We start from the raw sequence: 26,999 nt of genomic DNA, 5'->3' as shown, positions 1-26,999 counted from the left end.
GAGTAAGTTAGAGGACCATGGTGTGTCGATGTCGGTAAATTTGAGTCACGAATGGATCACAAATGGTGTTTTTTTGGCGACTTTTTCTCAGCGGGGACTGGGTCTGACCTAAAAGGGTTTAGCCCCGCGGAGCTTCAATGTCAGCGTTAATGCCTGAGGTGTCTGTTGCCTGAGGCTTAAATTTATGATGCCTGAGGCAGTAGACTCCAACGGAAATTTCGAGAAGCTCCGGCCGATTGAGCTCATGACCTCAGCACTTTCAGTTCCTCGTAGTCTTGTTTTTGATCTGCATTACTCCTTTTTTTGAGCAATTTAGCATATCACTCAAAAATGGCTGACGCTTTGAAGGCAGAGGGCAACAAGGCCTTCTCTGCTAAGGACTATTCCACTGCTGTGTACGCGCTACCCCACCTTTCAACATTATGATTCCGTCAAAGCAGAAGCTGATAAAACCCCAGCGAGAAATTCTCCCAGGCCCTTGCCATCGAACCTGAAAACCACATTCTCTACTCCAACCGCTCCGCCGTCTACACCGCCCAGCACGAATACCAAAAAGCTCTCGAAGATGCCGAGAAGGCGATCGAGATCAAGCCCGATTGGTCCAAGGGCCATGCCCGCAAGGGTGCTGCGTACCGCGGTCTCGGAGATCTTTGTATGTTATTCTAGTTGCGCACAAAGTGATGGAACAACCTGTATTGTGACAAGGTGCTAACTGACAGCAGTGGCTGCCCACGATGCCTATGACGAGGCCCTGAAGATCGAGCCTGGCAACGCACAGGCCAAGTCCGGTCTGGAAGCAACCCAGCGCGCCATCAACGCGGAGGCTACCGCAGATGGTGTCAGCGGAGACCCAACTGGAGGTCTCGGTGGCATGTTCAACGACCCGGCTCTGTTCCAGAAGCTGGCCAACAACCCCAAGACCGCCTCCCTGCTGGGAGATGCTGAGTTCATGGCTAAGCTGCAGAAGATCCAACAGAACCCTAACAGTGTTGGAGAGGAGATCCGCGACCCTCGCTTCCTACAGGTCATGAGTGTGCTTCTCGGTATTGATATGAACTTTGGTGGCGAGGGAGCCGAGCCCCCTGCCCCCGCTGCTACCCCCAGCACCTCGCAGCCCAAGAAGGAGCCCACCCCGGAACCCGAACCAGTCGATGAGGAGGCACTCGCCAAGAAGCAGGCCAAGGAGGCTGCTGATGCCGAGAAGAAGATTGGAAACGATTTCTACAAGAAGAAGCAGCTCGATGAGGCCATTGAGCACTACAACAAGGCCTGGGACCTCTACAAGGACATCACCTACTTGAACAACATTGGTGCCGCCAAGTTCGAGAAGGCCGATTACGAAGGCACAATTGAGATCTGCCAAAAGGCCGTCGAGGAGGGCCGCGACTTGCGCGCCGACTTCAAGCTGATGGCCAAGGCCTACACTCGAATTGGTTCTTCATACGAGAAGCTCGGTGACCTCGCCAAGGCCATTGATTTCTACAACAAGTCTCTCATGGAGCACCGTACCCCTGATACCCTGACCAAGCTCCGCAATGCCGAGAAGACCAAGAGCACGACCGAGAAGAACGCCTACATTGACCCTGCCGAGGCCGAGAAGGCCCGCGAGCTCGGCCAGCAGAAGTTCCAGGAAGGTGACTGGCCCGGTGCCGTTGACGCCTTCACCGAGATGACCAAGCGTGCCCCCCAGGACCCCCGTGGTTACTCTAACCGTGCCGCCGCCCTCATCAAGCTGATGGCATTCCCCGGTGCCGTGCAGGACTGTGACGAGGCCATCAAGCGCGATCCCAAGTTCATCCGCGCGTACATGCGCAAGGGTGCTGCCCTGATCGCCATGAAGGAATACAACCGCGCCCTGGATACCTTCACCGAGGCTGCCGACCACGATGACGGCAAGCACGCTCGCGAGATCGAGCAGCAGCAGCAGAAGTGTCTGGACGCCCAGTTCAGCGCTCGCGCTGGTGAGACCGAGGAGCAGACCATGGCTCGTATCCAAAATGACCCCGAGGTAAGATTTGATCTGCTCTCCAAATAGGATTATTCAGCATGAAGTATACTAACCTTTTTTCCAGATCATGGCCGTCCTCCAGGACCCCGTTATGCAGAGCATTCTCCAGCAGGCTAAGAGCGATCCGGCTGCGCTGCAGGAGCACATGAAGAACTCGCAGGTGCGGATGAAGATCCAGAAGCTGATGGCTGCTGGTGTTATCCGCATGGGGCGGTAAATGCTTTGAGGGTGTAGAGCATTCGAGGGAATTGAATACGAATTGACACGATATATCTTGACCAGCATATTTTTTAGTTCCATATTGCTAAAATTCCATTCTGCTTCCATGCATTGAACTTGAAAATATTAATAGTGAGTACATATAGTAAGTACATACAGTACCTAGATTGTGTATTAGACTGCTGCAAACAATATGTAACATTGCCATTGTTGTTGCAACTATATCAATCAGTTCTCATAAATATATATCTCGGCCGGAATTAAATTGTACAATATATACTCTGTATTCCGTCAACGGAGAAGAGATACCAGCCCCGACATTAATCGTGTCCTACCTCGGCCTCAGCTCGGACCCGTTGACTTTATCTGGGCAGTTCGTAAGCCGAAAAAGTGAAAACGAAAAAAAAAAAGGAAAAAAAAACGCCACTCAAGTGGATGAGAGTGGGGGGTTTCCAGTCAGAAAATGAGAAGATCTTACCAAACTACTTTATCGATCCAATCATAACATCGCCATTGAGGAATTCAACATAGGTTTTGCTTTTATATTGTACCTAGGTAGTACAGAGTACGGAGTACAAAACACACAATACACAATACACAGTGGAAATAACCTCTCAGAAGGGCCAGTCTAGATGTGATAGATCAATTTATCATGCAGCACTTGGCTTGTCTATCATGATATTTAATACATATATATGTACGTACACATGTACTTTTAGTCCGTATATTATTGTACCATATCCGATTTCCGTGACGGAGTACTCCGTAGAGGTTCCTCGGTAAAGAAAACCCAGTCTCCATCTTCAAACCTGGTGGATAGAGCTTAGGCCGATCTACCTAATCGGGTATAGGGCACGATGTGTCGTCGATAGTGTGCGATGTGACCGGGTTTTTTTCTTACATTCTGGATGCATGCCACGTGTACCTCGAGATTGTTGGTTATTTGAAAGTACTTTGGCAATGAAAACATACCATACTTTCGTACTAGTACGGCATACAGAGCATACAGAGCATACAGAGCCCAGATTCCCCAAAATGTAGCATATCTCGTTGCCTAGAGTGGTAGGGCTGGGATACATAATAGCCACCTCAACTAAGTATTCCGTACATCTAGAGGCGAATATGAAATAAAGATCTCCGCAAAAAAAGGGGAAGCCAAGAAATAATTTCAAACCCTAAGAAGATGTACGAAGAACCGTGGGAAAAGAATTATCGACCCTCTTCATCCCTCATTGACCCTCTTTTGACCCTCTGTGGCGGTGCTCAAAGCTCGGGTCGAATCTAATAGTCGGAGTTTAGTCAATTACTCCCCTCAATTGACATTCTACAGGAACAATTGAATAGATACGGAGTAATTTATACATCCTTATAGACTAACACACCCATTGACTGATACACTCATAGGTAGATCCAAGTAGATCCCAGAGAATCCTAAAAATGAAAGGAATCTGATCCAGGGCGGCGTACGTCACTGATCTTCGATCGACCTGGGAGCTTCCGATCTCCCCTTTTTTTACTCTTTTCTTTCTTTTTATTGGACTTGGAATTAATATATACTCAAGAAAATAATAAATCATAATTTACTCCGTACATACATTTTATAAGGTATGTAATGGTAATATTCCATGTATCGTAAGAATCCCAGCCACAGTTCCCCTTGACGCAAGCGGCTGGGTAACAGCTCTGCCTGTCGGTCCACTCCTCTCTTTTGTTTTTTCTCTTTCTTTTCTTTCTCTCTGTAAATCAAGGACTTCGTACCTTGGTATACAATAAACACAGGTCATCCCGACTACGACCTCCACGCCCTATTCCCTGGTACGTTACTCAAATGTAGACTGTCTGCAAGCCAACATTCTTCCCCTCCCCCTCACCCAATCCGCCCACCCATGGATCCAATCTGACCACCTCCAGAACATCCCCGGCTCTCCCAATTCCCCCGACCTGAACACAACAACCAACCGGCGATATGGCGTCCGCCGACGCGGAGAACACAGCGAGCAAGATGGAGGCTACCATCGAGACTGCCCAGGAATTGCAAAAGGACCCGCAGTCAAGCGTTAATCCGGAAATCGTCGAGGAAAAGGTCGTTAAGGAAGCCCAGCAAGCTGGTGCTGCGGCATACCAATTTGACCCCGACGCCTCGCCTGAAGAAAAGGCTAATGCTGCCAAAGGGGTGTGTATCGCATAATGCCCGAGTTTCGTTCCGGCGCAATCACCGTGCTAACTGCTGTGTCTTTTAGCGATTGCCGCCTGATTTCCACCACCCCCCATAACCCGAAGGGTATTGCTGTAATTACGGATAAGGTGGGACTCAATGGGTGTTTCTCGATGCGATCGCGATTTCCATGCTAACCCTACGTAGACCGATGGCAAAGCAGACTATGAGCTCCCTCCACCGGAGTCTGCGACCGCCATTATGGCCGAGGAAGCCACACGAGAGAGTGCGGGTAAGCCCCTCGACGAGGATCTTCGATGGGCGCGCGACAGAACAGGTTGGGCCCCGAAGTTCGTCGATGAGAAGCAGGCAGCGGAGTTGGCCAATGAAGGTACATTGCTGGATCACGAGACGTTCTTGGAGGGGAGAATCCCCGATAAGTTCTTCGGTGATTGGTACCACAATTCTGGGATTATCGTCTTCGCCTGCTTGGCCTCGTGGATGGTCGCCGTGCTAGGTGGTGGTGTGGGTTGGGTTCTTATGGTCATGGCAGCATGCAGCACCTACTACCGCACCTCCATTCGACGAGTGCGCCGGAACTTCCGCGATGATATTAGCCGTGAAATGTCCAAGCAGCGCCTCGAGACCGACACTGAGAGTCTGGAGTGGATCAACAGCTTCCTCGTCAAGTTCTGGCCTATCTACGCCCCCGTTCTGTGCGACACTATCATCAACACCGTCGACCAGGTCCTTAGTACTTCCACCCCGGCATTCTTGGATAGCCTGCGTCTCAAGACCTTCGTCCTCGGTACCAAGCCTCCTCGCCTGGAGCACGTTAAGACCTACCCCAAGACTGACCCTGATACCGTCATCATGGACTGGAAGTTCAGCTTCACGCCCAATGACATTACGGATCTGACTGCGCGCCAGACAAAGGACAAGATCAACCCCAAGGTTGTGTTGGAGGTTCGTGTCGGTAAGGGTGTCGTGAGCAAGGGCCTCGACGTGATTGTCGAGGATATGGCTTGCACGGGCTTGATGCGTGTCAAGGTCAAGCTTCAAATTCCCTTCCCCCACATTGAGCGCGTGGATGTCTGCTTCCTGGACAAGCCCGAATTCGACTACGTCTGCAAGCCCCTCGGTGGTGATCACCTTGGATTCGATATCAACTTCATCCCCGGTCTGGAGTCCTTCATCAAGGACCAGATTCACGCCAACTTGCAGCCCATGATGTACGATCCGAACGTCTTCCCGATTGAGATTGCTAAGATGCTTGCTGGAAACCCCGTCGACCAGGCTATTGGTGTGGTCGCGATTACTCTGCACGGTGCTCAACAGCTCAAGAACCCCGATAAGTTCTCTGGTACTCCTGATCCGTACGCTGTGGTGTCTTTGAACAACCGCAATGAGCTCGGCCGTACGAAGATCGTCCATGATACCGACAGCCCCCGCTGGAACGAGACTATTTATGTGATCATTACCTCCTTCTCCGATGCCCTGTCTATTGCTGCATACGATTGGAACGAGTACCGCAAGGATAAGGAAATGGGTGTTGCTAGCTTCGCATTGGACAAACTCGAGCAGGAGCCTTCCCACGAGGGTATTTATCTGGAAGTGCAGGCCAGTGGCCGCCACCGCGGTGCCATCCAAGCCGATATCCGCTTCTTCCCCGTTCTCGAGGGACGGAAGAACGAGGCTGGCGAGGCTGAACCTGCCCCTGAAGTTAACACCGGTATCGCTCAGTTCACCGTGGAGCAGGCCAAGGACCTCGACGGAAGCAAGAGTCTGGTTGGCAAGCTGAACCCTTACGGTGTCCTCCTTCTCAACGGAAAGGAGATTCACATTACGAAGAAGCTCAAGCGCACCAACAACCCCATCTTCCAGAATGCCTCCAAGGAATTCCTCGTCACAGACCGAAAGAACGCTCGTCTGGGTCTTATTCTCAAGGATGATCGTGACATCATGCAGGATCCCATTATCGGCCGCTACCAGATCAAGATGAACGATATGCTGAAGATGATGGAGCGTGGCCAGCAGTGGTTCCATCTTCACGGTGCCAAGGACGGTCGTGTCAAGTTGACTCTCCAGTGGAAGCCTGTCGCCCTGGGCGGCATTGGCAGCGCTGGCTACATTGACCCCATCGGTGTCATGCGTTTCCACTTCAAGCGTGCGTCTAACCTGCGCAACCTGGAAGCCATGGGCAAGTCTGATCCCTACGCTCGCGTGTTGCTTTCCGGTGTCACCCGTGGCCGCACTGTCACTTTCCGTAACAACCTCAACCCCGAATGGGACGAGGTCGTTTACGTGCCTATTCGCAGCGCACGCGAGAAGCTGACCGTGGAAGTCATGGATGAGGAGACTATCAACAAGGACCGAACTCTTGGTTGGTGTGACCTCAATGCCTCCGACTTTGTTCGCGAGACCGAGAGCGGTGAATACGAGATCGACGATGAGAAGCAGGATATCACCAGCAGTCTGAAGATTAGCGGTGGCGCTGCCAAGGGAGAACTTCACTACAACGTTTCCTTCTTCCCGTCTGTGCCTGTCATCAACCCTGAGGATGAAGTTGAGGAGGAGGAGGAATCCTCAGACCTCCCTGCTACTCCTGGTCCGGACTCTACTGAATTCCCGAAGAAGGCTTTGCACGCGAAGTCTGCTAGCGTTGACTCCAAGGCTTCCAAGACGTCCAAGGCTCTGTCTAACGGCGCTACACCCATCACTAACGGAACTACCAATGGCGAGCCGGCTACTAACGGCCGCACCAGTCTGGAAACCACTACATCCCGCCCAATCAATGGTACCCTGTCTGAGACTGCGTCTGTTCGTTCCGTCAAGTCCATTCCCCGCACTTTCATCAGTGCGGAGGATCTCCCTAAATATGGTATGTCTTGCTTCGATATTCACGGCAGTTGTACAAAGCTAATTTGACTATAGAATCCGGTTTCATTGTGTTCAAGTTCCACGAGGGCCAGCTGGCCGTTCCCCACGTCCAGTTGGAGGTCTTGATGGACGATTACATGTTCCCCGCATATGTCTCATCTAAGATCCACACCACGACCGCCAAGTTCACTGACGTCGGCGAGGCATTCGTTCGCGAGCTCGAGTTCTCCAAGATCACTTTGCGTCTAGTTAGCAAGGATGATCCCAAGGACTCCAGCGAAGAGCACACAGTCGCCAAGCTGACTGGTGACACGCTGCCCACACTGATGCGTATGCTGTACACACCCACCGAGCTCGTCCTCCGCTCCCCATCCGGCGAGGTGAGCAAGGTCACCGTCAGCGCCCGGTACATTCCGACGGAAATGAAGCTCGACCCCACGGAGAGCATCAACAACATGGGTACCCTGCGCGTTGACGTCCACGATGCCGCCGAGCTGCCCGCTGCCGACCGCAACGGATTCAGCGACCCATTCTGCAAGTTCCGCTTGGACGACGAGACTGTGTTCAAGACCAAGGTTCAGAAGAAGACCCTGCACCCGGCCTGGAACGAGTACTTCGAGGTCCCCATCAAATCCCGCATTGGTGCCAACTTCCATGTGGATGTGTACGACTGGGACTTTGGTGACAAGGCTGACTTCCTCGGTGCCACGCCCATCGACCTGGAAGCTCTTGAGCCCTTCCAGGCCAAGGAAGTTACCCTTCCTCTTGACGGCAAATCAGGCGCGATTCGTCTGAGCCTGCTCTTCAAACCTACCTACGTGATCCGCGCCCGCCAAGGCTCCTCCACCTTCTCCGGCACCTTCGCTGTCCCCGGCAAGATCGTCGGCGCCCCCGTTAAGGGTGTTGGTTTCGTCGGTGGCAACGTCGTCCGCGGCGCCTCCTTCCTGAAGCACGGCCTCATGTCGCGCATCCACAAAGACAAAGGCGAAGACACCGCCTCCATCATGAACAGCATTGAGGAACCTGACAACGTCAGGGGCGACCGTCTCACCCCAGCCGCCTCCCTCGTCGACGGGTCCCCTTCCCCCGGCACCCCGCAGAAGGAACACAGCCGCAACCGCAGCACAGCCTCGCAGTTCGGTGATCGTCTCAGCGTCTTCGGCGGTGGCGGTTCCGGTGAGAAGGGCTCCGCCAACATCACCATCGTCTCCGCTGCGAACTTCCCCACCGATGCCAATCTCCGCGTCATCATCCGGGCCCAGGGTTCCAAGGGCTCCAAGGAAGTCCACAAGACCAAGGCGCACAAGAACTCTGCCGGTACCGTCACCTTTGACGACTCCTTCCGCGTGCCCAACACCACCGCCGACGCTCAGTACCAGGTCCGTGTCGTCAACCACGCCACCTTTGGCTCGGATGCTACCCTCGGTGAAGCGCCGTTCTTCGTTGATGACCAGGGTTCTGTCGCCGGCCAGGATAAGGCCATTACTGTTGGCGATGGTGTCGTCACTATTCGTTCCAGCTTTGTGCTTTCAGATGGTGGTTTGAGACCTACTACATCGCACTCGACCGCTGGTACTCCCGAACCCACTGATGGTCCGGGTAGCCCTGACTCGAGAAAGATGCCCCGTCGCAGCTTCTTGAGTAAGCGATCTGTTAGCGGTGTTTAAATCACTATGTTTTCTCCCTTATTATTATCCGTTTTGGAATTGCTTTGCCTATTGAGGCTGAAGAGTATATGAAAATATGAACTGCTTTCCCTTGTTACTAATTGTTTTTGTTTTTTGTTTTTTGTTTTTTTTGTGTTTTGTTGTGATATCCTTTTTTTCTCATTTTTTTCTCCCTATCAATATGAATTCAATTGTTGAGATGGTGGACATTTTGAGACATATCCCACGTAGCATGGAGATGACAGAATTTAAAATAGCCGAGTAAAAATAGTCAAGTCGAGAATCAATAGTTCACGCCACCCCAAAAAAGCCGAAAACAAGGCTGAGTCTAAGACCTCAGACCCAATGTCTCACTTTGGAATCTTAAAGGGGCTCCCGACGAGGGCATACTGACATTTTATATTTGGTATTCTTGTCACATTCTCGTGGCTTTAGCTTCTTTATATTAGAAAAAAATAAAAAAAAAAAAATTTGGTCTCGGGCCCTTCTTTTCCAGAATCTTTTTTTTTTCCTTTGAAACTTGGTTTGCACAGCCCTGAGTGATCTGCGCTTTGACGTTTAGGCCTCTTAGAATGTAGTACGTGAGGTGTAGATATATGACTTGTCAATGACTTGTCAATGACAGTGTTAGGGATCTGGATTTGTTGAGATGTGTACGGAGTATTCCGTAGTTTTTATTCGGTTGGATCTTATTTTTAGATCCCTTCAGCGGTACGGAATATATTAGCCTCATTTATTTAGGGAAGAGGCGTGGTGGAGACGATAATTTGCTTGTCCCACTGTTGCCACTTTGACCGGAGTTTTGTTTAAGAAGTCCAGCAGGATATTAGGCTAGAAGAATCACGGAGTTGAAGGAGAGATATTATTGGCAATCGTATTTGTTTGTAGTGTTAATAGGGAACATAGGGAATATTAGTAAAGAGAAAATTCTACTTGCATTCTGGGCTTTCCAATGTGTCTAGACAGGTCCTCACCTTGTACATTTTAGTAAAATAGTACGGGAGTACTTCGTGATACAAACTTAGCTCTATTGTATATTGTATATTGTGAAATACACAGGTCAGGTGAACATCCTATGCATCTTCACGTCTTGGAAGAGCACAGCATTTGATATAATTAGGAACCAAGTTCGAAACCATTGAAACCGACACTGAAACAAGACGAAAAAGGAGGATGAGAGCTTGTATCTGGTGGGGGTCTGAATCCTATAGGGACTAGCCCTTTTAAGGTGGAGAGGGAAAAGGGGTCTGGATTGACTGTGGACTGGACTTGTGTACTCCGGGCTTAGGGGTCTTAGGGTTTAGTTGATGGGTTGGATGGTTAAGGTGATAATTCTGTCAAACTATTACTCCGTACTATCGTGTTAATAGTGTTGTGTATTGTAGGTGCTAGTTCCCGAGCTCTAGCCCGTGGGCATGTCAGTGGCTGGTAACTGACGACATCGGGATGCAAGGAGGACTGAGCGAGATAAGAGAAGGGGAATGGCAATTGGAATATGGTAGAGGATGAGGAATACGAGAATGTAGATATGTACGAGGTACTAGATATAATTAGGATATTATATGAATTATTATCTTATTAGGATATTTATCTTATAAAAGTAGCTAACCAACCTACCTAAACCGGTCACAAATAACAAATAATATAAAATCACGGGGTCCCCCACTCTCCCTTTTCTCCCTCTCCCTTTCCTTTTATATCTGGAACTCTTCCTCTACTCTTCCCTATTTGCATTTTCCGTTAGGAATTGATCTGTGAGTTGTACCCTATGACGGCAGCTTGACATCCCAATGGATCGACAAGTGGCAATAATGAACCCCTCCTTTTTTTGGTGTTTGGCCATTCTGGACAGCTCTGAGCTGCTTAAATGGAGCCACGTTTCCCTCTTTTTTGGCCTGGAATCTTATCACTGACAATCATATTCCCTCATAATAGCCAGTTCCCTTCGAATCCATACCCATATCCCATAACTTATAACTCATAATGGGCTCCAAGGCTCTTCCCACTCACCTTCGGGCTCCCGAGAGCGAGGCTTTTGGTGGAAAGCACCATGGCAAGACTCAGTCGCACATGGTAAGTTCACTTCAGGCGGTGAATCCCTGAATCCTCGAATCTCGAAGCTTCGTTCTTGCTATTTTGGCCGTTCCTACTGTTTTTGGGGATTGTTTTGTTGTTTCCTGGACGCGTCAGACGAGAGAACGAACTTGTTCCTCTGTTTTCTTCCCTTCACCATCACGCTGTTCTCCCCTGCTCTATTTGTCGAATCATCCAATCTGCTTGTATTCAACCCCCCGGCAATTGTGTCTACCCCTCTCCTGACAATGGCTACCTTGGCCCCCCCCATTTGGTCCAGAGCTGACCCGTGAAACCTCCCACCAGGCATTCGAGAATGCCTCCACTAGCGTCGCCGCCTCACAAATGCGCAATGCCCTCAACGCCCTCGGTGACACCGTCACCGACCCCAACGAGAAGAAGCGCTTCGAGGCCGAGATGGACAACTTTTTCGCCCTGTTCCGCCGTTTCCTGAACGACAAGGCCAAGGGCAACTCCGTCAACTGGGACAAGATCGCCCCTCCCCAACCTTCCCAGGTTGTTGGCTACGATGACCTCGGTGCCGATGCCTCCGTCGAGTTCCTGAACAAGCTCGCCGTTGTCAAGCTCAACGGTGGTCTCGGTACCTCCATGGGTTGTGTTGGTCCCAAGTCCGTCATTGAGGTCCGTGAGGGCATGTCCTTCCTCGATCTCTCCGTGCGCCAGATTGAGCACCTCAACCGTAGCTTCAACGTCAACGTGCCTTTCGTCCTCATGAACTCCTTCAACACCGATCAGGACACCCAGTCCATTATCAAGAAGTACGAGGGCCACAACGTCGACATCATCACTTTCAACCAGTCGCGCTACCCCCGCATCATCAAGGACTCGCTCCTCCCCGCCCCCAAGAGCTTCGACTCTCCCCTCCAGGATTGGTACCCTCCCGGACACGGTGACGTTTTCGAGTCCCTGTACAACTCCGGCACTCTCGACAAGCTGATCGAGCGTGGTATCGAGTACATCTTCCTGTCCAACGCCGACAACCTCGGTGCCGTGGTTGATCTCCGCATCCTGCAGCACATGGTTGACTCCCAGGCCGAGTACATCATGGAGTTGACTGACAAGACCAAGGCTGACGTCAAGGGTGGTACCATTATCGATTCTGACGGCAAGGTCCGCCTGCTCGAGATCGCCCAGGTGCCCAAGGAGCACGTCAACGAGTTCAAGTCGATCAAGAAGTTCAAGTACTTCAACACCAACAACATCTGGCTCAACGTCCAGGCCATTAAGCGTGTCGTTGAGGAGAACGAGTTGGAGATGGAGATCATCCCCAACGAGAAGTCCATTCCCGCCGATAAGAAGGGCGAGGCCGATCAGGCTATCTACCAGCTGGAGACCGCCGTCGGTGCGGCCATCCGCCACTTCAAGAACGCCCACGGTGTCAACGTGCCCCGTCGCCGCTTCTTGCCCGTCAAGACCTGCTCCGATCTGATGGTCGTCAAGTCTGACCTGTACCGTCTCGAGCACGGCCAGCTGGTCATGGACCCTAACCGCTTCGGTGGTGTTCCCGTCATCAAGCTCGGTTCCGACTTCAAGAAGGTCTCCGACTTCCAGAAGCGCATCACCAGTATTCCTCGCATCGTCGAGCTGGACCACCTTACTATCACTGGACCTGTTAACCTCGGCCGTAACGTCACCCTTAAGGGAACTGTTATCATTGTCGCTTCCGAGGGTAGCACCATTGACGTTCCCCCTGGATCCGTGCTTGAGAACTGTGTTGTGCAGGGTAGCCTGAGAATCCTCGAGCACTAGATGTTTTCTGATTCTTCCGTGGATCACAGATCCGCAGCGTTTGACTTTTTTTTTACTCGTTTTAACTGGTACATCCGAGGCTATGGATTCCATGGAGTATGCAAAAGAAGTACTTGTATTACATTACAATAATCCAGCGTCTTTTTTCTTTCTTTCTTAATGGGTTTTTAGTCTAGACCTGACTTTGATTCCGAAGTACTATGATGTTGCTCCCCATTCTCAATGCATTACCAGTTCACTCGTTCAATATATTAAAACAATTATGTATGTAGATAGTGTAGTTGTATGGCTATTCATGTAAGTCTCTCTTCGCCACCAACTCGATATATACCCCCAAGAACTCCCCCAACGCCTCACATATAGTCTCGATAACATCAAATCCAAGCTTCAACTCCAAGCAAACATACGCTATTGCCTTCAGGCAAATAAACTTCAATAATAATAGGCGGGGAAAAGTTCCCCATGATATCTTCTCAACGTCATTCGCGGCAAAACAAATCCATTTGCCCTACTAAACCCTGCCCAAGCAGAACATCTCAAGTATATCGATCGTCCTACAATCATTTGAAACAGGATATACACTTGCACAACATGCATTCCTGATCTTGTACATTTTCAACTCTGTTTTTTATTGTATATTGTCCACAGTACATATTCGACTGTATATCTCGTCTTTTCTGACATATTCTATTTTTTTTACATACATTTCTTCACAAATTCATATTTTGAACCGTTCTAGTTTATATATTTCAAACACACATTTTATATTCTGCATTCAGAAGAAAACGAAAAAGCAAACGCAAAAGTATATCCAAGTCCACCCACTCATGTCGGAATATGAGTGGGCATCAACGCCGTCTTGTACCAGGTCCCTCACTTTCGGAGGATGACCAACACGAAAGCTACCATGAACATGACCTTGAAAATGATAGTCCACCGGCCGAGGAAGGGAAGGGTTCTGCGACGTGGAAGAAGAGGGTTTCGACTGCTTGTTTGGCTTGTAAGAAGTCGAAGAGGAAGGTGAGATTTATATACTCCTATACTACAGGTATATCCACATCTATATCAATTCCAAAACAAACTAACAAATCAAGTGCTCCGGCACATCCCCTTGTGCAAACTGCCAAACCTTCAAAAGAGTCTGCATCTTCGATGAATCCCTCGACCAACGCCGCCGCGTCGCCGCAAAAAGAACAGCAGACGAACTCTCCTACCACCGCGACCTCCTCTCAGACCTCTTCAAGCTCGTCCGCGAAGCAAACGAATCAGACGCTCTACACCTACTCACCATAATCAGACACAATGCCCCCGCCGACGAAATCCGCGCATACATAAACGAAACACTCGCTTCCCTTACATCAACATCAACATCGACAGCGCATAAACAGGAAACCGTCGCGAAGCTCGAAGATATGCGCCAGCTTATCAATGTCGAGGGTACAGGTCCGACTTTCAGAAGAAAGGTTATGGATATACATTTCCTTTGTGATTCGGCACCCTGCGAGGTTCCTGCGAAGCCCTGGACGAGGGTTACCGCTGATGCGGATTTGGTGTCGCATCTTGTTTCGTTGTATTTTGCGTGGGATTGGCCGTTTGCTGCGGTTTTGGATAAGGAGGTTTTTGTTAGGCATATGGCTAGGGGGGTTCTTGGGTCGGAGTTTTGTAGCCCGTTTTTGGTTAATGCGGTGCTCAGTAATGCTTGTGTGGGTATTTTCCTTTATTGGTGGGTGTTTTGGTTCAGTGGCTGATTGGTTTATTTAGTACTTCTCTGAGTTCTCTGAGGCTTATGTTGTTCCTGGTGATATCTCTTCGAAAGGATGTGATTTCCTTGCTGAGGCGGAAAGGTTGAGGGGCGAGGAGAGTTCGCAGCCTAGTTTGGCGGGATTGCAGGGGACATTGTTGATGTATGAGAGGTTTGTATAGACATCTTGAGACTGGTGATTGGGATGTTCTGACATTGGCAGGTATGCAATGTCCCGCGAAGACGATCTGGGATATATCATGCTGCACCAGGCCATTCGGATGGGTGAGGCATTGGGTCTGGTTGGCAGTACAGGACCCAGAATGGCTTCGGGAGAATTATCTCAGGACATGGATATCTCATGCAAGCGCACAGCCTGGGGTTTATTCAACGTTGACACGTAAGTGATCCCACTTAACACTTACCCTCCGGACGCGAATTCATATTAACACCCCCAGAATGGTCCATACATCCTTCCTCCGGCCAAGTCTGATAGACCACGTCAACATGGCCCGACTTGATATCAACCAATCCGAAGATCAAGCCCTCTGGCAACCATACCCAACCCACCGTGACCCACGCCCGTCATTCTTCAGTCAGTACTTCGACGAAGCATGCAACCTGTCGACAATTGCGCGCGATATCTCCCGCAGCATGTTCGCAGACCATAGGAGTAATACTGCCCTCGGACCCATCCACCGCCAGAGCCGCGAGGATCTATACGACCGTATTCGTCGCTGGCACGAGCTTCTCCCGGAGGACTTTGATGTGCGGTACAGACCAGCTCCGCATATCATTTTACTGAAGTAAGTAGAACCTCCCAAATCAATCCGTCAGCGAAAGCGAGAAAGCAAAATACTTATCCTATACAGAATGCGCTACAACGCCCTCATCATAAACCTCTTCAGCTGCATCTCCGAAGACGAAGTCCCACCCATCCCCTTCGAGCCCAAAACACCCGAAAGCCCACCACGCCACACCCCCGAGACGAAATACAACGCGCGGGAAGTAACGCAGAGCGCGGCACGCGGCATCGCATCCTTAACGCGTCTCCACAGACGCGAGTTCGGTGTTGGTCGTGTGCATCAGTTCGCCATGTATGCGATCAACCTTGCGCTGTTTACGATGCTCGAGCACGACTCGTTCGATGTGTTAGATGAGGATTTCCTCACTCTTGCGAGTGCGTTCTGTGTTGTCGCGAGTCGGTCTACGCTGGGAAGGAATCTGTTTCATATTTTCCGACAGTCGGTGAGGGCTAAGGCTCAGGGGTATCGGATTCGGGGGGCGAGTGCTGTTCCTGATGAATTGAAGGATTTGGTTGATGAGGCGTCGAAGGAGAGGGGATGTAGTCGGTTCGATGAGTATGCTGATGGGCTTGAGAAGTTGAACCAGAAGGATAAGTATCATGGGATTGGGGAGGGGAATGCGAAGGGGTTGCAGGATTATCCTGGACTTGGACTTTCGGATATGTTGGATCGGTATGAGAGTCTTAGTCTTGGAAAGGATGATGTCTTGGGGGAGAGGTATCGACCTGTTGGATGTTGATAGGAAAAGAGAAAAGAAAAATGGGATATGGGAAATGATGGAGACACAACATCCAATGTACTGGCATCGTCATCGTCGTAATCTCTCTATCTGCGTCATATGTCTCCAGGCACATTTCGCCTTAATTCGCCTTAATGGAGTGGCGACTCGGTTGTATGTGTTCCATAGATATAGTTCGTCCAGAGGTGTTCAGGGTGATATTCAAGGTGATATTCAAGGTGACACAAGGAGAATACTTTTGAATGAGACAGTTACTGACAGGTCAATGATTGATAATAAATAATAGGAGAATCCTAGATGATTGGGAGTTAATAGGTGTGTTTGTGTTTTATAGAAGTTGACGGTTAAGGTGTTCTCTGACGTCAAATCCCCAGTTCATCGACCCACCAAAGTGGCGAGGAGGATATCATGTCCATGGTGAGAGACTCTCCCATATTTGGGGAATATTTGGTAGATTTTGGGAAATTTCCAAAGTTGTTAAAACCAAAACATTCGAATCAAATCTCTGATCCCTGTTTCTCTTTGGAAATATTTTTCGACATGGGCTTGTCCCGCCTACTTTTGTAACCTCCCCTCTCTCCAACCTCATTAATATATATTCATTTCAATTATATTCAGAACATTGAGATCGATTGAATATGGATAATCTTGAAAATCAAGATGACACTTTCAACGGCTACGACTGGATGCCATTAAATGTCGGAGCTGTACTTCAACAGCCATATCCCACGCCTATTCCCTTTTCACCAATTCAGGCCCCAGCCGAAGCCTATTCACAGTATATGTCTGTCCCGCAAGCAGCTGGATCAGGAAGTACCGCACCAAAGGTAGCCATCCCTCGCCTAGCCGGTTCTGATGCTTTGCTACACGGGCGCCGACGGTCAGCGCGGGCCTGTGAGCCTTGTCGCCAGCGCAAGATCAAATGTGACGGTATCCGACCGTCGTGCGGACAATGTGCATATCACCACCACAGCTGCTTATACGAGGATGTGAAACGAGTGCGCGACCAGAAGCGACTCGGCTCCTTGCTCAAGCGAGTGGATGCATACGAAGCCCTTCTTCAAGAGTTAGAAAGCGAGGTGGACCCTCCTACAGCTCGAAAGATCAAAAAAGCATTAAAGGTATGTCCAGGCAATGTCAGATATCATGATTTAAGTCCCGAGTTCAGATTCTGACTGTTTGTCATTTGGCAAATTAAGTCCAAAAGTGGGGAATCCCCTAGAAACCCTAGAGACCATGTCGACTCAGATGATTCCGCTACATCTATCGGCTCACTCGATGCTATCGACCAGGTTGACGAAGACCTCAATCGGAATGAGGACACCCGTGCTGCGGGCTTCTTTGGGAAGAATTCAGAGGTCAATTGGATTCGCAAGCTGGATAGTGCTGTGGGGATGAAGAGTCCACAGGAACATGTGTCGAATTCTTTCCACATGGAGAGTCACCGTGATTCAGTGTCTGTTGATCAGCAGCAGCAACAGTCATTGGAAAAGCAAATTCCTACTTCGATGATGGATTATCATCTCGACAGTCTGGATATTCCATTGATTGAACCATGTGACCCATTAGATGTGCCCCCCCGGGAATTGGCAGATCGATACTTCGATGCATACCTGACCAACGTCCATCCTACGTTCAGTGCAATTCGGAAGATGACCTTCATCTCCCAGTATCAGAAGTTTTTCGATAATGCATTGAAACCACCCCGGAAATGGCTGGCCATTCTGAACATGATCTTTGCGATTGGGTGTCGCTATTGTCGACTCATAGATGACCCCCAACGCACCGACGAGGAAGACCTAGTATACCTGACCCGGGCACGCCATCTCGGTCTACACAGCAATGTGCTATTCGAGCACACCGATCTGCAGCAGATCCAACTCGAACTCCTCGTAGCAGTTTACCTGCTTTGTCTGGGACAGGTGAACCGGTAGCATCCTATTTCCCCATTCCCCCAGCACCATACCATAATACTAACCCCCCATCCCCAGAGCATCCAAATTTTCCAACATGGCCCTCCGCTCAGCTTTATCCCTCGGCATCAATCTCCGTCTAACAGACGACTGCACCAAAGACGCCGCTAAAGAAAGCCGTGGCCGCCTCTGGTGGTCCATCTACTACCTCGAACACCTCATAACTTCAATGACAGGCCGCGCGTCCTGCATCGGAGAAGGCCTCTGCTCCGTCCCCCTACCCCTCCCCTACGAAGAAGAAGCCTTCGATCAACCCGACGCCAAATGCCTCCTTCAAGATCCTGCCCTCCGCCAAGCCCAACTCCGCTCCACCCTCTTCGAAGCTCCCAGCCAACACCACTCCGCCGCATGGGTAACTACCTGCCCACCCTGTCCACCCCTCTTCTTCTACTTCCTCATCGACCTAACCCTCATAACCCACTCCCTCATAAATAAAGTCTACAGCATCGAAGGCCTCCGCAAAGGCCCACGTCAAGTAGAATACTACGTCCAGAAATTCAGTCTCCAAATGGACCGGTGGCTCTCAAAACTTCCTTTATGCTACTACTTCACCATCCCAAACTCAACCTCCTGGCACATAAACCATCTCCAACTAGACGACTTTTCCGGTCCTTTCATCCGCGAAAGAGTCTGTCTAGCAATGAACTACTACTCCGCCCGCATAACCCTCTGCAGACCATGTCTAAGCCACATCCATCAATCCCCACGCCACGCCCTGCCAACCGGTGAACCAACCGCTCGCGGGAAACTCCGCTCTGAAATGGCTACACATTGTCTGCAAGCTTCCTGTGCGCTTATCTCCGTCCTCCCAGAAGACCCGAATATGACATGGCTTGCCCGTGCTGCGCCTTGGTGGAGTTACTTGCATTTCCTCATGCAGGCCACTACGGCTCTATTACTGGGGTTATCGTATTATTCAGAACAACATACATATAACAGTCCGGACCGCGTGGATTCACTCCTTTCGCCTACTACGCCGCCCATTTCCCAGGGAGTCGGTGTTTTCCCGCTGCTGGCGGAGAAGGATTTGGGTACGGCTGTTTCGGCCACGAGGAAGGCGCTGTTTTGGCTTCATGCTACTGCTTCTGTGGATGCGGCGGCGCAGAGGGCATTTTTGATTTGTGATGGGATTGTTAGGAAGATTGCGCCTGGATTGGGGGTTGATTTGAGTGAGTGGCCTGATGGGAGTTGTTTTGAGGGGTTGGCAGAGGATAGAGAGAAGGGTTCTAGTGGGAATGAGAATGGGGATACGAGTGGGAATTGGGGGGGATAGTAGTAGAAATAATGGTCATGATAGTGGGAGTGGGATGGAAGCGTTTGAGGAATTGGTGGATTTTGAAGGTGGTGTTTTTTAGTTTCTAGTTGTATATTGATGAGAATATGATCGATGAAGCAATAACAGTCGCTTATATGGCCTGTATTAGTCTTTTATATAAAGGATACATTTTTACCGCCTTTATATATACATGAAAAGGATGCCTAAAAGGACCATTAAAAAGACCACTAAAAAGACATCACAAGGCCACATAAGCGGCCGATTATTCTTGTTAGTATACACGTTTTGAGAAGATGGTGATCCCTGCAGTGAGGCAGTATCCAACGAGAGAGTTATATCTCGCGTGGCATACATAGTCGCCCGTACTCCTGGTTGTTGAAACCGAAACATAGAATGATCAAACTTTTAGCAACACTTTTCATTTGAAGAGTATTGATCGAGCAGCTGTGGCGACTGGGAATTATCCAAGCGGCAGAAGCACGATGCCTTTATCGGGACATCGGCTACAGCCAGAGCTATTTTAACCGGCTGCTCGATGACAGCTGCTTCATCCATTTTCCCCAAACGAACTAGACACTCATGATACCCCTTCAGCGACCAGACATTGTTCGGATGACGACACGGCCGGATGATTGAGGTATCCATACCCAAATCTGCGCGATATGTCTTTGCTGCCTCTTCCAAGTGGCCCTGCTCCATCAACAGTGCAGCATACGCATGGCGAACAGGTTGCATCCATGACCAGGGTTCACTGTATGGCAGTTTGTCCTCATGGTCAATTGCACGACGGAGAGCCTCGAAGGCCTTATCGTAGTTGGCGCAACGGTATTCGATTTCTCCTTCTAACATTGCCCCAGCCACCTGGAGCACATCGACAATTGTACCATTGTATGCGCGACGAGTGATAGGAACCCGAGCCCATGCTTGGTGGAAGAGCTCCTGTTCCTTTTTGGCTGACGCTACGTCCCCTGTGGCGGCGAATGCGATGCCTCTGGCATAGTGGGTGACAGCAGTGGTGCCTGCATACAGAGATTGATCCCGGGGTAGCTCTTTTACCTTCAGCTCCTCCCACATGCCAAATCGTACCATCACATGTATGCGAATAGACATGAACTGCTCTAGCCAATCAGCCATAGGTGGGGACTGGATTCGAAGGACTTCTTCAGGCACGGTGGATTCCATGCGGGTGACGGCCTCAAGGGCAACCTTGGATTTACCAGCAAACATTGCTGCATAGATCAAAGAGTGGTAGTCGTGCAGCCGATAGAAAGTATAGAATTTGTTGGCACCTGACTTCTGGAAGTACTTGTCATCGGCGAGTGTTGATTTATGGTTTGAAGCGATAGAGCGCCGCCAGTCGCCAATGAGAATATCCAAATGGGTGGGCATGTGCTTGAGGTGACCAGCGTCGGGAACGAGGTCGCGTAGATGATCCGCAGCATTGATACCTAGCTCAGGAGTGGGCGACATTTCGATGAAGTGAATGTATAAGTGAAGAAGCCCGGGGTTGAGATATGCACCATCCTCTTCCTGTGCAAGCGCCTTCTCGAGCACTGCTTTTACCTCCATAGTAGGGGCTGCCGGGTTCGGCTTGCCGGTGAACAGATCCCATAGAGCCCAGGGGGCCATATTCATCAAGGCATCGGCATAAAGGGTGGCAATATTCAAGTCACTTCCGAATTCATCATATACTGGTTTCATCGCTACGGCATAGCCCTTGTTCAGGGCTGGGTAGTCTGCCGCAGGCTGGTTGGTCGGGAATCTAAATTGGATCGCGTCGATAAGAGCTTGTTCAAGTAGGGTTGCATTTCCCGCGTATTTCTTTGCTTGTCGTGAGGCATCATATCCTCGCTGCACACATGTGTGGAGATCCCCTTGGTCAAACGTCTCCCATGGCTTGTTGTAGTTTGGGCCAACCGCATAAGCCAAGCCCCAATAGGCCATAGCGCACGCAGGATCATGGGCAATAGCCTGCTCAAAGCAGTAGGCGCCTTCCATGTGGTTGAAAGAATATACCCATATCAGACCACGATTGAACCAAATCTGGGCGTCAGCGCTGGTGGTGGTGATGGTGTGGCCAAACGAGCTGAGGTCATAGTATTCGTCACTAGCTGGGACTGATGCAAGAGTTTCTCGAGTCATGATGAAGGTAACAAATGTTAAAAAAAATGGAGGTTATTTTGGGTAAACTTATCTGGGCTTTATATATATATATATATATAACTTGGGACTGAGGGGCGCATTCGGAGTCCAAAGCGGAAGTGGGGGACGGAGGTATAGGCGTTAGCTACCAAAGCCCGATTTCTAGTAAATATGGATGCCTTAATGCCTAGTTTTGGCCTGGTTCTTGACTGCTCATTACACCGCCCGATATAATATACTGTAAATTTTCAATACTTTCAAGTGATGATTAAGGGAAGTATCATAGTAATCCAGGTATTTTAATTCCTCTGCCGGTCTTAAGTCAGGCATCAAGGTACCAACATTTACCGGAAATAGGGGTTTGGCAGCTGGCGCCTATACCGCAGCGTACTCCAGCCCTTCGACTAACATCAAACACCGAAGACACCGAAGACACCGAAGACTCAATTACAGTAAAACCTATTTATGACGATATAATTTAGGCACGGGAAAATTATCGTTATAGTTGCGTAATCGCTAAATCCCGGTGCTATATATCGAATGTATATTTCAAGGTTATATACAAATTCAGCTCTAAAAAAGCTTCTGATATCGCTCTGCTTTTACCTTTTTAATTGGCTAAGATCGGCTAAAGGTTACGTGACTGACTAGTGAGGTATTTAGCTGGTTAGAAATTTTGCGTGGGAGAAGAGGGTAAATTAACGACAATCGTAGAAAGGAGGTTTGAACGATTTTTATACTCCGTATGGCGGATCAATTCAGACACCAGGTTTTGATCTCCGGGATCGTTATAAATATGTTTTACTACACTACTAATGATTGATACTTTAATCTAAACGTTTGCCTAAGCTCTGGTGTCACCGTCATTAGACAATGCGGACACCTTAACTCAACGTCTTATCATATTCATTTTCCCTTCTCGCCCTCGATGTTTAATCGGAAAGGTGTAGCTTCTATACCAAAATCATTCTGGGAAACATTTGAAGAGAGCCTCATAGGTGATGAAAAGTAGGATTTTTTACGTTTTCTTCGGCGAATACTATGCTGGCTCCCAGAAGGAAGACCGTCTGCTAAGTAATTGCTTTTTTATTCTTGGTTGATGTATGGTCTCTTTAAGTGAGACCATATATAGATCACGTCTTATTACACGTATTCATTCATTTGTTTATTCATATATTTCTCAATAACTCACGGGGAAGTTTTTACTTTAGGGGAAGCCCGCAGTGACACACTCTTACAAATCGCTGCAGTTACCATCCATTTCACTTATTGTGGCTTGCGCAACGCAAGGATAATTCTTATTTGCTCTAATATAAGATACGTCGAGGAATTCAGGTGAATTATGCGCGCCACTGCTAATGGGTTACGCCAGCTGAATGAACATCATGGGCACCTGCATAATCACCGCAGAATATCGATCAATATTTGGTCCGGTTACGACCTTCCGACCTGAAAACCCCTTATGTTGACGATGACGAAACACTAGTCCATTTAGCGAAACTACGTGTTGGCCTTTGCGTATAATATCTACCCTTCGCAATTGTGGCGTTGGAATCACGACGCATTCCATTCAACAATTCCTTCGATTTGAATTTATCATTTTAATTTTTCAAGATGGAATGTAAGCCAGCTATTACCACCGTCTCTCTTGGGTCATACAAGTTCCACAGTATCATAGACAAGATCGACGAAGCCGCACGAAATGGATTCAAGGCCGTCGAACTCTTCATCGATGACCTTGAAGCCCTTGCCAGAGACATCAACCCTGTACCTGCCAACTTTGCCCCTTCTCGCGACTCTGTATTAGCTGCTGCCCATCAAATCCGCGAGCAATGTGACAGTCTGGAAATTGTCATCCTTAACCTCCAGCCCCTGCGCTTCTACGAGGGTCTGGTTGATCGGAAAAAGCGCAACCAAATCCTAGATGAGGTACTGCCCGTATGGATGGATGCGCTCAAAATACTCGGCGCAGACACTATTCTAGTCCCCTCAAACTTCCTCCCCGAGGACCCTGAGACTGGACTTCCTCAGACAATCGGCGACTTGGACATAATCGTCGAAGATCTCCGTGAACTGGCTATCCGAGGCGCGCAACACGAACACTCCATCAAATTTGCTTACGAGGCACTTGCTTGGGGCACGCATGTCAACACTTGGGAAAAGTCTTGGGAAATCGTCCAGGCAGTCAATCGACCCAATTTCGGCCTTGCCCTGGATACGTTCAACATTGCCGGTGCCATCTACGCCGATCCAACCACAGAGGATGGTCGCGTTGCGGACACAGCTGAGGCCGATCTATTCGCCTCACTGGCCCGGATGGCTTCTACTCTGGATATCAGCAAGCTGTTTATCGTCCAGATAGCCGATGGCGAGCGTCTCAGCCAGCCACTGGGCCCGGGCCACCCTTTCTATGTTGCCGGTCAGCCCAGTCGACTGAGCTGGTCTCGAAACTGCCGGCTTTTTCTTTGTGAGAACGAGAGTGGTGGGTTCTTGCCTGTCCTCACCATATTGAAGGCTATCCTCGATCTCGGATGGACTGGATACCTTGCGTATGAGGTCTTCTCGCGTTCATTGGCAGATGCTGATCACCGGACACCGGCGCTACATGCAGAGAGGGGAAAGATATCTTGGCAGCGGCTTTGCAGGATTGCAGAGACTCAAATAAATCAGTCCGAAACTTCCAGTCCCAGAGGATTCAAATTAGGTGGAATGGGATTGCTAGAGACGGCGGTGCATGGGGTGGAGAGAGGGGTGGACTCAGGGGTCTCGCATGGTAGAATTGTGATATAAGAAATTTCTATATCTAGGCATGAATGAATCCAGGCAGTTTGGTATTTGGAAACTAAAAATAGCTATGGTCCTCCGTATATTCGTATTCCCCATAATCTTTCAATGCCGAGCTAATTGACCAATAACAATATTGAATGAATTTCCAAATATTTTGCGAAAGCACATAGTGCAGTCAACTAAAAGCAAGTATTTTGCTCAGCCCCAAATAAACAAATAAGGTCAAGCTGAATTTCTCGTAGGCACCTCAAATGCATCTTCATTAAGTCAATTCTTCCATTAATGACCACACGCATATACTAGCCACATTCAGCATGTTTGCGTTGGTCGATTGTGGCTGGCTGAGACGTGATGGCATATTTTCCGTGCATTTAAGGGAGCTATCGCTAAGACAATATGATAGTACGTAGCTGAAAAAAAAGGATGAAGTTAACCTGGAACCTGTCATATTATGGGGGAGAAAAAAACCATGTGATGCCCTGCACCTGTGATCAATGGATGCACTATTATTGGGTAGACTCAGCTCGCTTCTGTAAGATTGAGTTGCCCAATAAATGTTCTCTCTTCTTCTGCTCACGCAACTAAATAAAACAACCTCGCTGCGTCGGCGTTCATGCAGTCGAGTAGATTACGGAGATCTGCAAGGCACAGAGACTCGCCACTGCCACAATTATAATTTTGCGAGCATATTGTTGCTGATTGTACATTACGTACCTATCACTGGAAAAGATTATAGTCCTTCTTTGTCACCTATTGGTCCGAAGTATACACGAATATACATAAATTATAGTAAAAAGCACACTCAACATCCGTTATCGTTGACCTTGACCCTGTTCCCGTCAACTTCAGGAGCTGCCGACATGGAAAAGAACGACGAAAGCCCAGCGACCAAACATAGAATCCCAAGCACTAGTGTCATAAATCCCCAGCATAATTCATGTTTGATGAATCCACCAGCGATGGGACCGAGCGTTTGACCAGCTGCAAATGCCATGTTACAGAGTGCGTAGCCCCTTGCCTGTCCGCTGCTTTTCTCTTCTGTGATCCGGTGAAGGCTTTCAATCTTCCGGACTGCATTGGAGACATCTCCCATAATAATCGCTTGAACTGTTGTAAGACATACTCCGACGACGAATAGTAAGAAAATAAGTGCGATTTCATGATGGATGGTGTTTGCTTGTGTCCACCGCAGTGATACCGTAGGTACTGCCATCAAGAAGAATCCAGTTACCACAACCGTTCGTGGCACAAAATGCCTTACAAAGTGGGCAATTGGAATACCGAGGACGGAAGGTATTGTCAATGGGAGGAATACAAGTCCCGCGCCCAGACTAGACCAATGGTATGTGTCAAGCACGTACAGTGGAAGGGTCTGCATCTCAGTCAGCCTTGCCGTTCCTTATAAGGTAAGAAGCATAAGGTACCGTTTCAATGGCAGATAAAATGAAAGAAATGACAAGAACTGAAAATATCAAACCCAGGATGAGTGGATGTAGGAATTGGTAAAAGCTCAATGAATTATCGCCAGAGCCACTGTCACTGCTTTCCAATAGAGGAGAATTCTCCTGGTGATGTTTTTTGGTTTCATCTGTTTCTCTTCTAATTAGTATCTAGGAGCAAGAAAGAAAACGAACCCGCGACAGACCTCCATCTTCCTGTACAATCAACATCCGCAGAATAATGTCAACCGCAAGCAGTGCAATTGGGACACCGAAAGCACCAACAGTGCCAAATTGGGAAAACCTGTTTTCTCAGACATTTAGATCGTCAATGGGATAAATATGCGAGAAAACTTACAGGAAACAACCAGTCATAGGACCACAGAGCATTCCCCACGTTAATGATGCTGACCCGCAAGCCATATGCGAACCCAACTGTTCCGGACGGGATGTTTCAGCGATCATGCTCAGCCCTAAAACCCCCACTACAGCTCCTGACAGACCCTGGCATACTCGAGCTACGAGAAGCACCCAAACATTATTCGCAGAAATGAATAGGGCGGTCGCTAGGGCCATGGCGATGAAACCAGAAACCAATGGTGCTTGCCGAGTGCGATATTTGTCGCAGAAATATCCCACCACAGCTATAACTCGACCATTAATACGGGGGGGAGTGAATGGATAGTGGATTTACCCACGAGAGCCAAGTAAAAGAGCAGCGCCATAGGTCGCTAATAAAACAGACGACCATTTTTGAACTAAAAGCTGCCAGTCAAACAGGAGTTCCCAAGTTATGGAAACATAGATTGAAATTACCGTCCTTGGAAGCCATGTTGCCATGGCCCATCAATAAGAAAGGAAGAATAGGTACGATCTAGAAATTGGTATGTTAGATTGATGTGGTATCCTCAGATGAGCTAGAAACACTTACGATGCCATAGACGAAAGTGTCCTACCGTAACAATGCAAGGTTAGTTGGTGAGATGTGATTGCATCAAGATCACCTACCGTGAATAGTGCAAAACATAGAGCCACTAGTGTAAAGGTACCGGAGGACCTTGCTTTCCGGGTAAATATTTGCTGAATGGCCATGGTGAATATTGAAATTTTGGTGATCTAGTGAGTTGACAAATGCGAGACTCGGGAAAATAAAGCAAAAGATGGAGACACGAGGGTGGCTTGAGTTATGAGGAGCTGAAGACAAAGATGTGAAAACAAGGATGTGTAGCTGAAATAGCAAATAAACACACAAGTCGACGAGGAACAAGGCTGTGCAGTTCCTCAGGCAAAAAAGAAAAGAAACGAAAATCACCCATGTATTGTT

The 26,999-nt window shown here is 49.0% G+C and overlaps 8 protein-coding genes across 8 annotated transcripts; 6 read left to right on the top strand and 2 right to left on the bottom strand.

Moving 5' to 3' along the window:
- Nucleotides 1-330: 330 nt before the first annotated feature.
- sti1 (Hsp90 cochaperone STI1) lies at nucleotides 331-2,225 on the top strand (the record flags this gene model as incomplete). The annotated part of the gene is made up of 4 exons (XM_056874962.1): nucleotides 331-395; nucleotides 459-652; nucleotides 723-2,008; nucleotides 2,073-2,225. 4 exons carry the CDS (start codon nucleotides 331-333, stop codon nucleotides 2,223-2,225), a joined length of 1,698 nt encoding a protein of 565 aa, XP_056727150.1.
- A 1,968-nt stretch (nucleotides 2,226-4,193) lies between these two features.
- Nucleotides 4,194-8,929, top strand: N7487_007231 (uncharacterized protein; the record flags this gene model as incomplete). The annotated part of the gene is made up of 3 exons (XM_056874961.1): nucleotides 4,194-4,400; nucleotides 4,590-7,263; nucleotides 7,317-8,929. The coding sequence occupies 3 exons, from the start codon at nucleotides 4,194-4,196 to the stop codon at nucleotides 8,927-8,929; spliced, it is 4,494 nt and encodes a 1,497-aa protein (XP_056727149.1).
- A 1,729-nt stretch (nucleotides 8,930-10,658) lies between these two features.
- On the top strand, nucleotides 10,659-12,812 carry ugp1 (UTP glucose-1-phosphate uridylyltransferase). Its single transcript, XM_056874960.1, has 3 exons — nucleotides 10,659-10,683; nucleotides 10,865-11,002; nucleotides 11,309-12,812. The coding sequence occupies exons 2-3, from the start codon at nucleotides 10,913-10,915 to the stop codon at nucleotides 12,770-12,772; spliced, it is 1,554 nt and encodes a 517-aa protein (XP_056727148.1). The 5' UTR covers nucleotides 10,659-10,683; nucleotides 10,865-10,912; the 3' UTR covers nucleotides 12,773-12,812.
- A 797-nt stretch (nucleotides 12,813-13,609) lies between these two features.
- On the top strand, nucleotides 13,610-16,058 carry N7487_007229 (uncharacterized protein; the record flags this gene model as incomplete). Its single annotated transcript, XM_056874959.1, has 6 exons — nucleotides 13,610-13,792; nucleotides 13,867-14,475; nucleotides 14,534-14,685; nucleotides 14,737-14,913; nucleotides 14,972-15,319; nucleotides 15,386-16,058. The coding sequence occupies 6 exons, from the start codon at nucleotides 13,610-13,612 to the stop codon at nucleotides 16,056-16,058; spliced, it is 2,142 nt and encodes a 713-aa protein (XP_056727147.1).
- Nucleotides 16,059-16,696: 638 nt separating this feature from the next.
- N7487_007228 (Zn(II)2Cys6 transcription factor) lies at nucleotides 16,697-19,304 on the top strand (the record flags this gene model as incomplete). Its single annotated transcript, XM_056874958.1, has 3 exons — nucleotides 16,697-17,179; nucleotides 17,258-17,988; nucleotides 18,050-19,304. The coding sequence occupies 3 exons, from the start codon at nucleotides 16,697-16,699 to the stop codon at nucleotides 19,302-19,304; spliced, it is 2,469 nt and encodes an 822-aa protein (XP_056727146.1).
- Nucleotides 19,305-19,767: 463 nt separating this feature from the next.
- N7487_007227 (uncharacterized protein) lies at nucleotides 19,768-21,449 on the bottom strand (the record flags this gene model as incomplete). Its single annotated transcript, XM_056874957.1, has 2 exons — nucleotides 19,768-19,810; nucleotides 19,894-21,449. 2 exons carry the CDS (start codon nucleotides 21,447-21,449, stop codon nucleotides 19,768-19,770), a joined length of 1,599 nt encoding a protein of 532 aa, XP_056727145.1.
- A 1,614-nt stretch (nucleotides 21,450-23,063) lies between these two features.
- Nucleotides 23,064-24,239, top strand: N7487_007226 (sugar phosphate isomerase/epimerase family protein; the record flags this gene model as incomplete). Its single annotated transcript, XM_056874956.1, has 1 exon — nucleotides 23,064-24,239. The coding sequence occupies one exon, from the start codon at nucleotides 23,064-23,066 to the stop codon at nucleotides 24,237-24,239; it is 1,176 nt and encodes a 391-aa protein (XP_056727144.1).
- Nucleotides 24,240-25,038: 799 nt separating this feature from the next.
- On the bottom strand, nucleotides 25,039-26,767 carry N7487_007225 (MFS transporter; the record flags this gene model as incomplete). The annotated part of the gene is made up of 8 exons (XM_056874955.1): nucleotides 25,039-25,608; nucleotides 25,661-25,824; nucleotides 25,882-25,979; nucleotides 26,034-26,319; nucleotides 26,374-26,433; nucleotides 26,492-26,549; nucleotides 26,607-26,627; nucleotides 26,684-26,767. The coding sequence occupies 8 exons, from the start codon at nucleotides 26,765-26,767 to the stop codon at nucleotides 25,039-25,041; spliced, it is 1,341 nt and encodes a 446-aa protein (XP_056727143.1).
- Between the last annotated feature and the right edge of the window lie 232 nt (nucleotides 26,768-26,999).

Source organism: Penicillium crustosum, assembly GCF_028827405.1.
Source record: "Penicillium crustosum strain IBT 35664 chromosome Unknown utg000003l_segment0_segment0, whole genome shotgun sequence".
NCBI lineage: Eukaryota > Fungi > Ascomycota > Eurotiomycetes > Eurotiales > Aspergillaceae > Penicillium > Penicillium crustosum.
The sequence above is the reverse complement of the archived record's forward strand: the minus strand, read 5'-3'. Positions and strand labels throughout refer to the sequence as shown.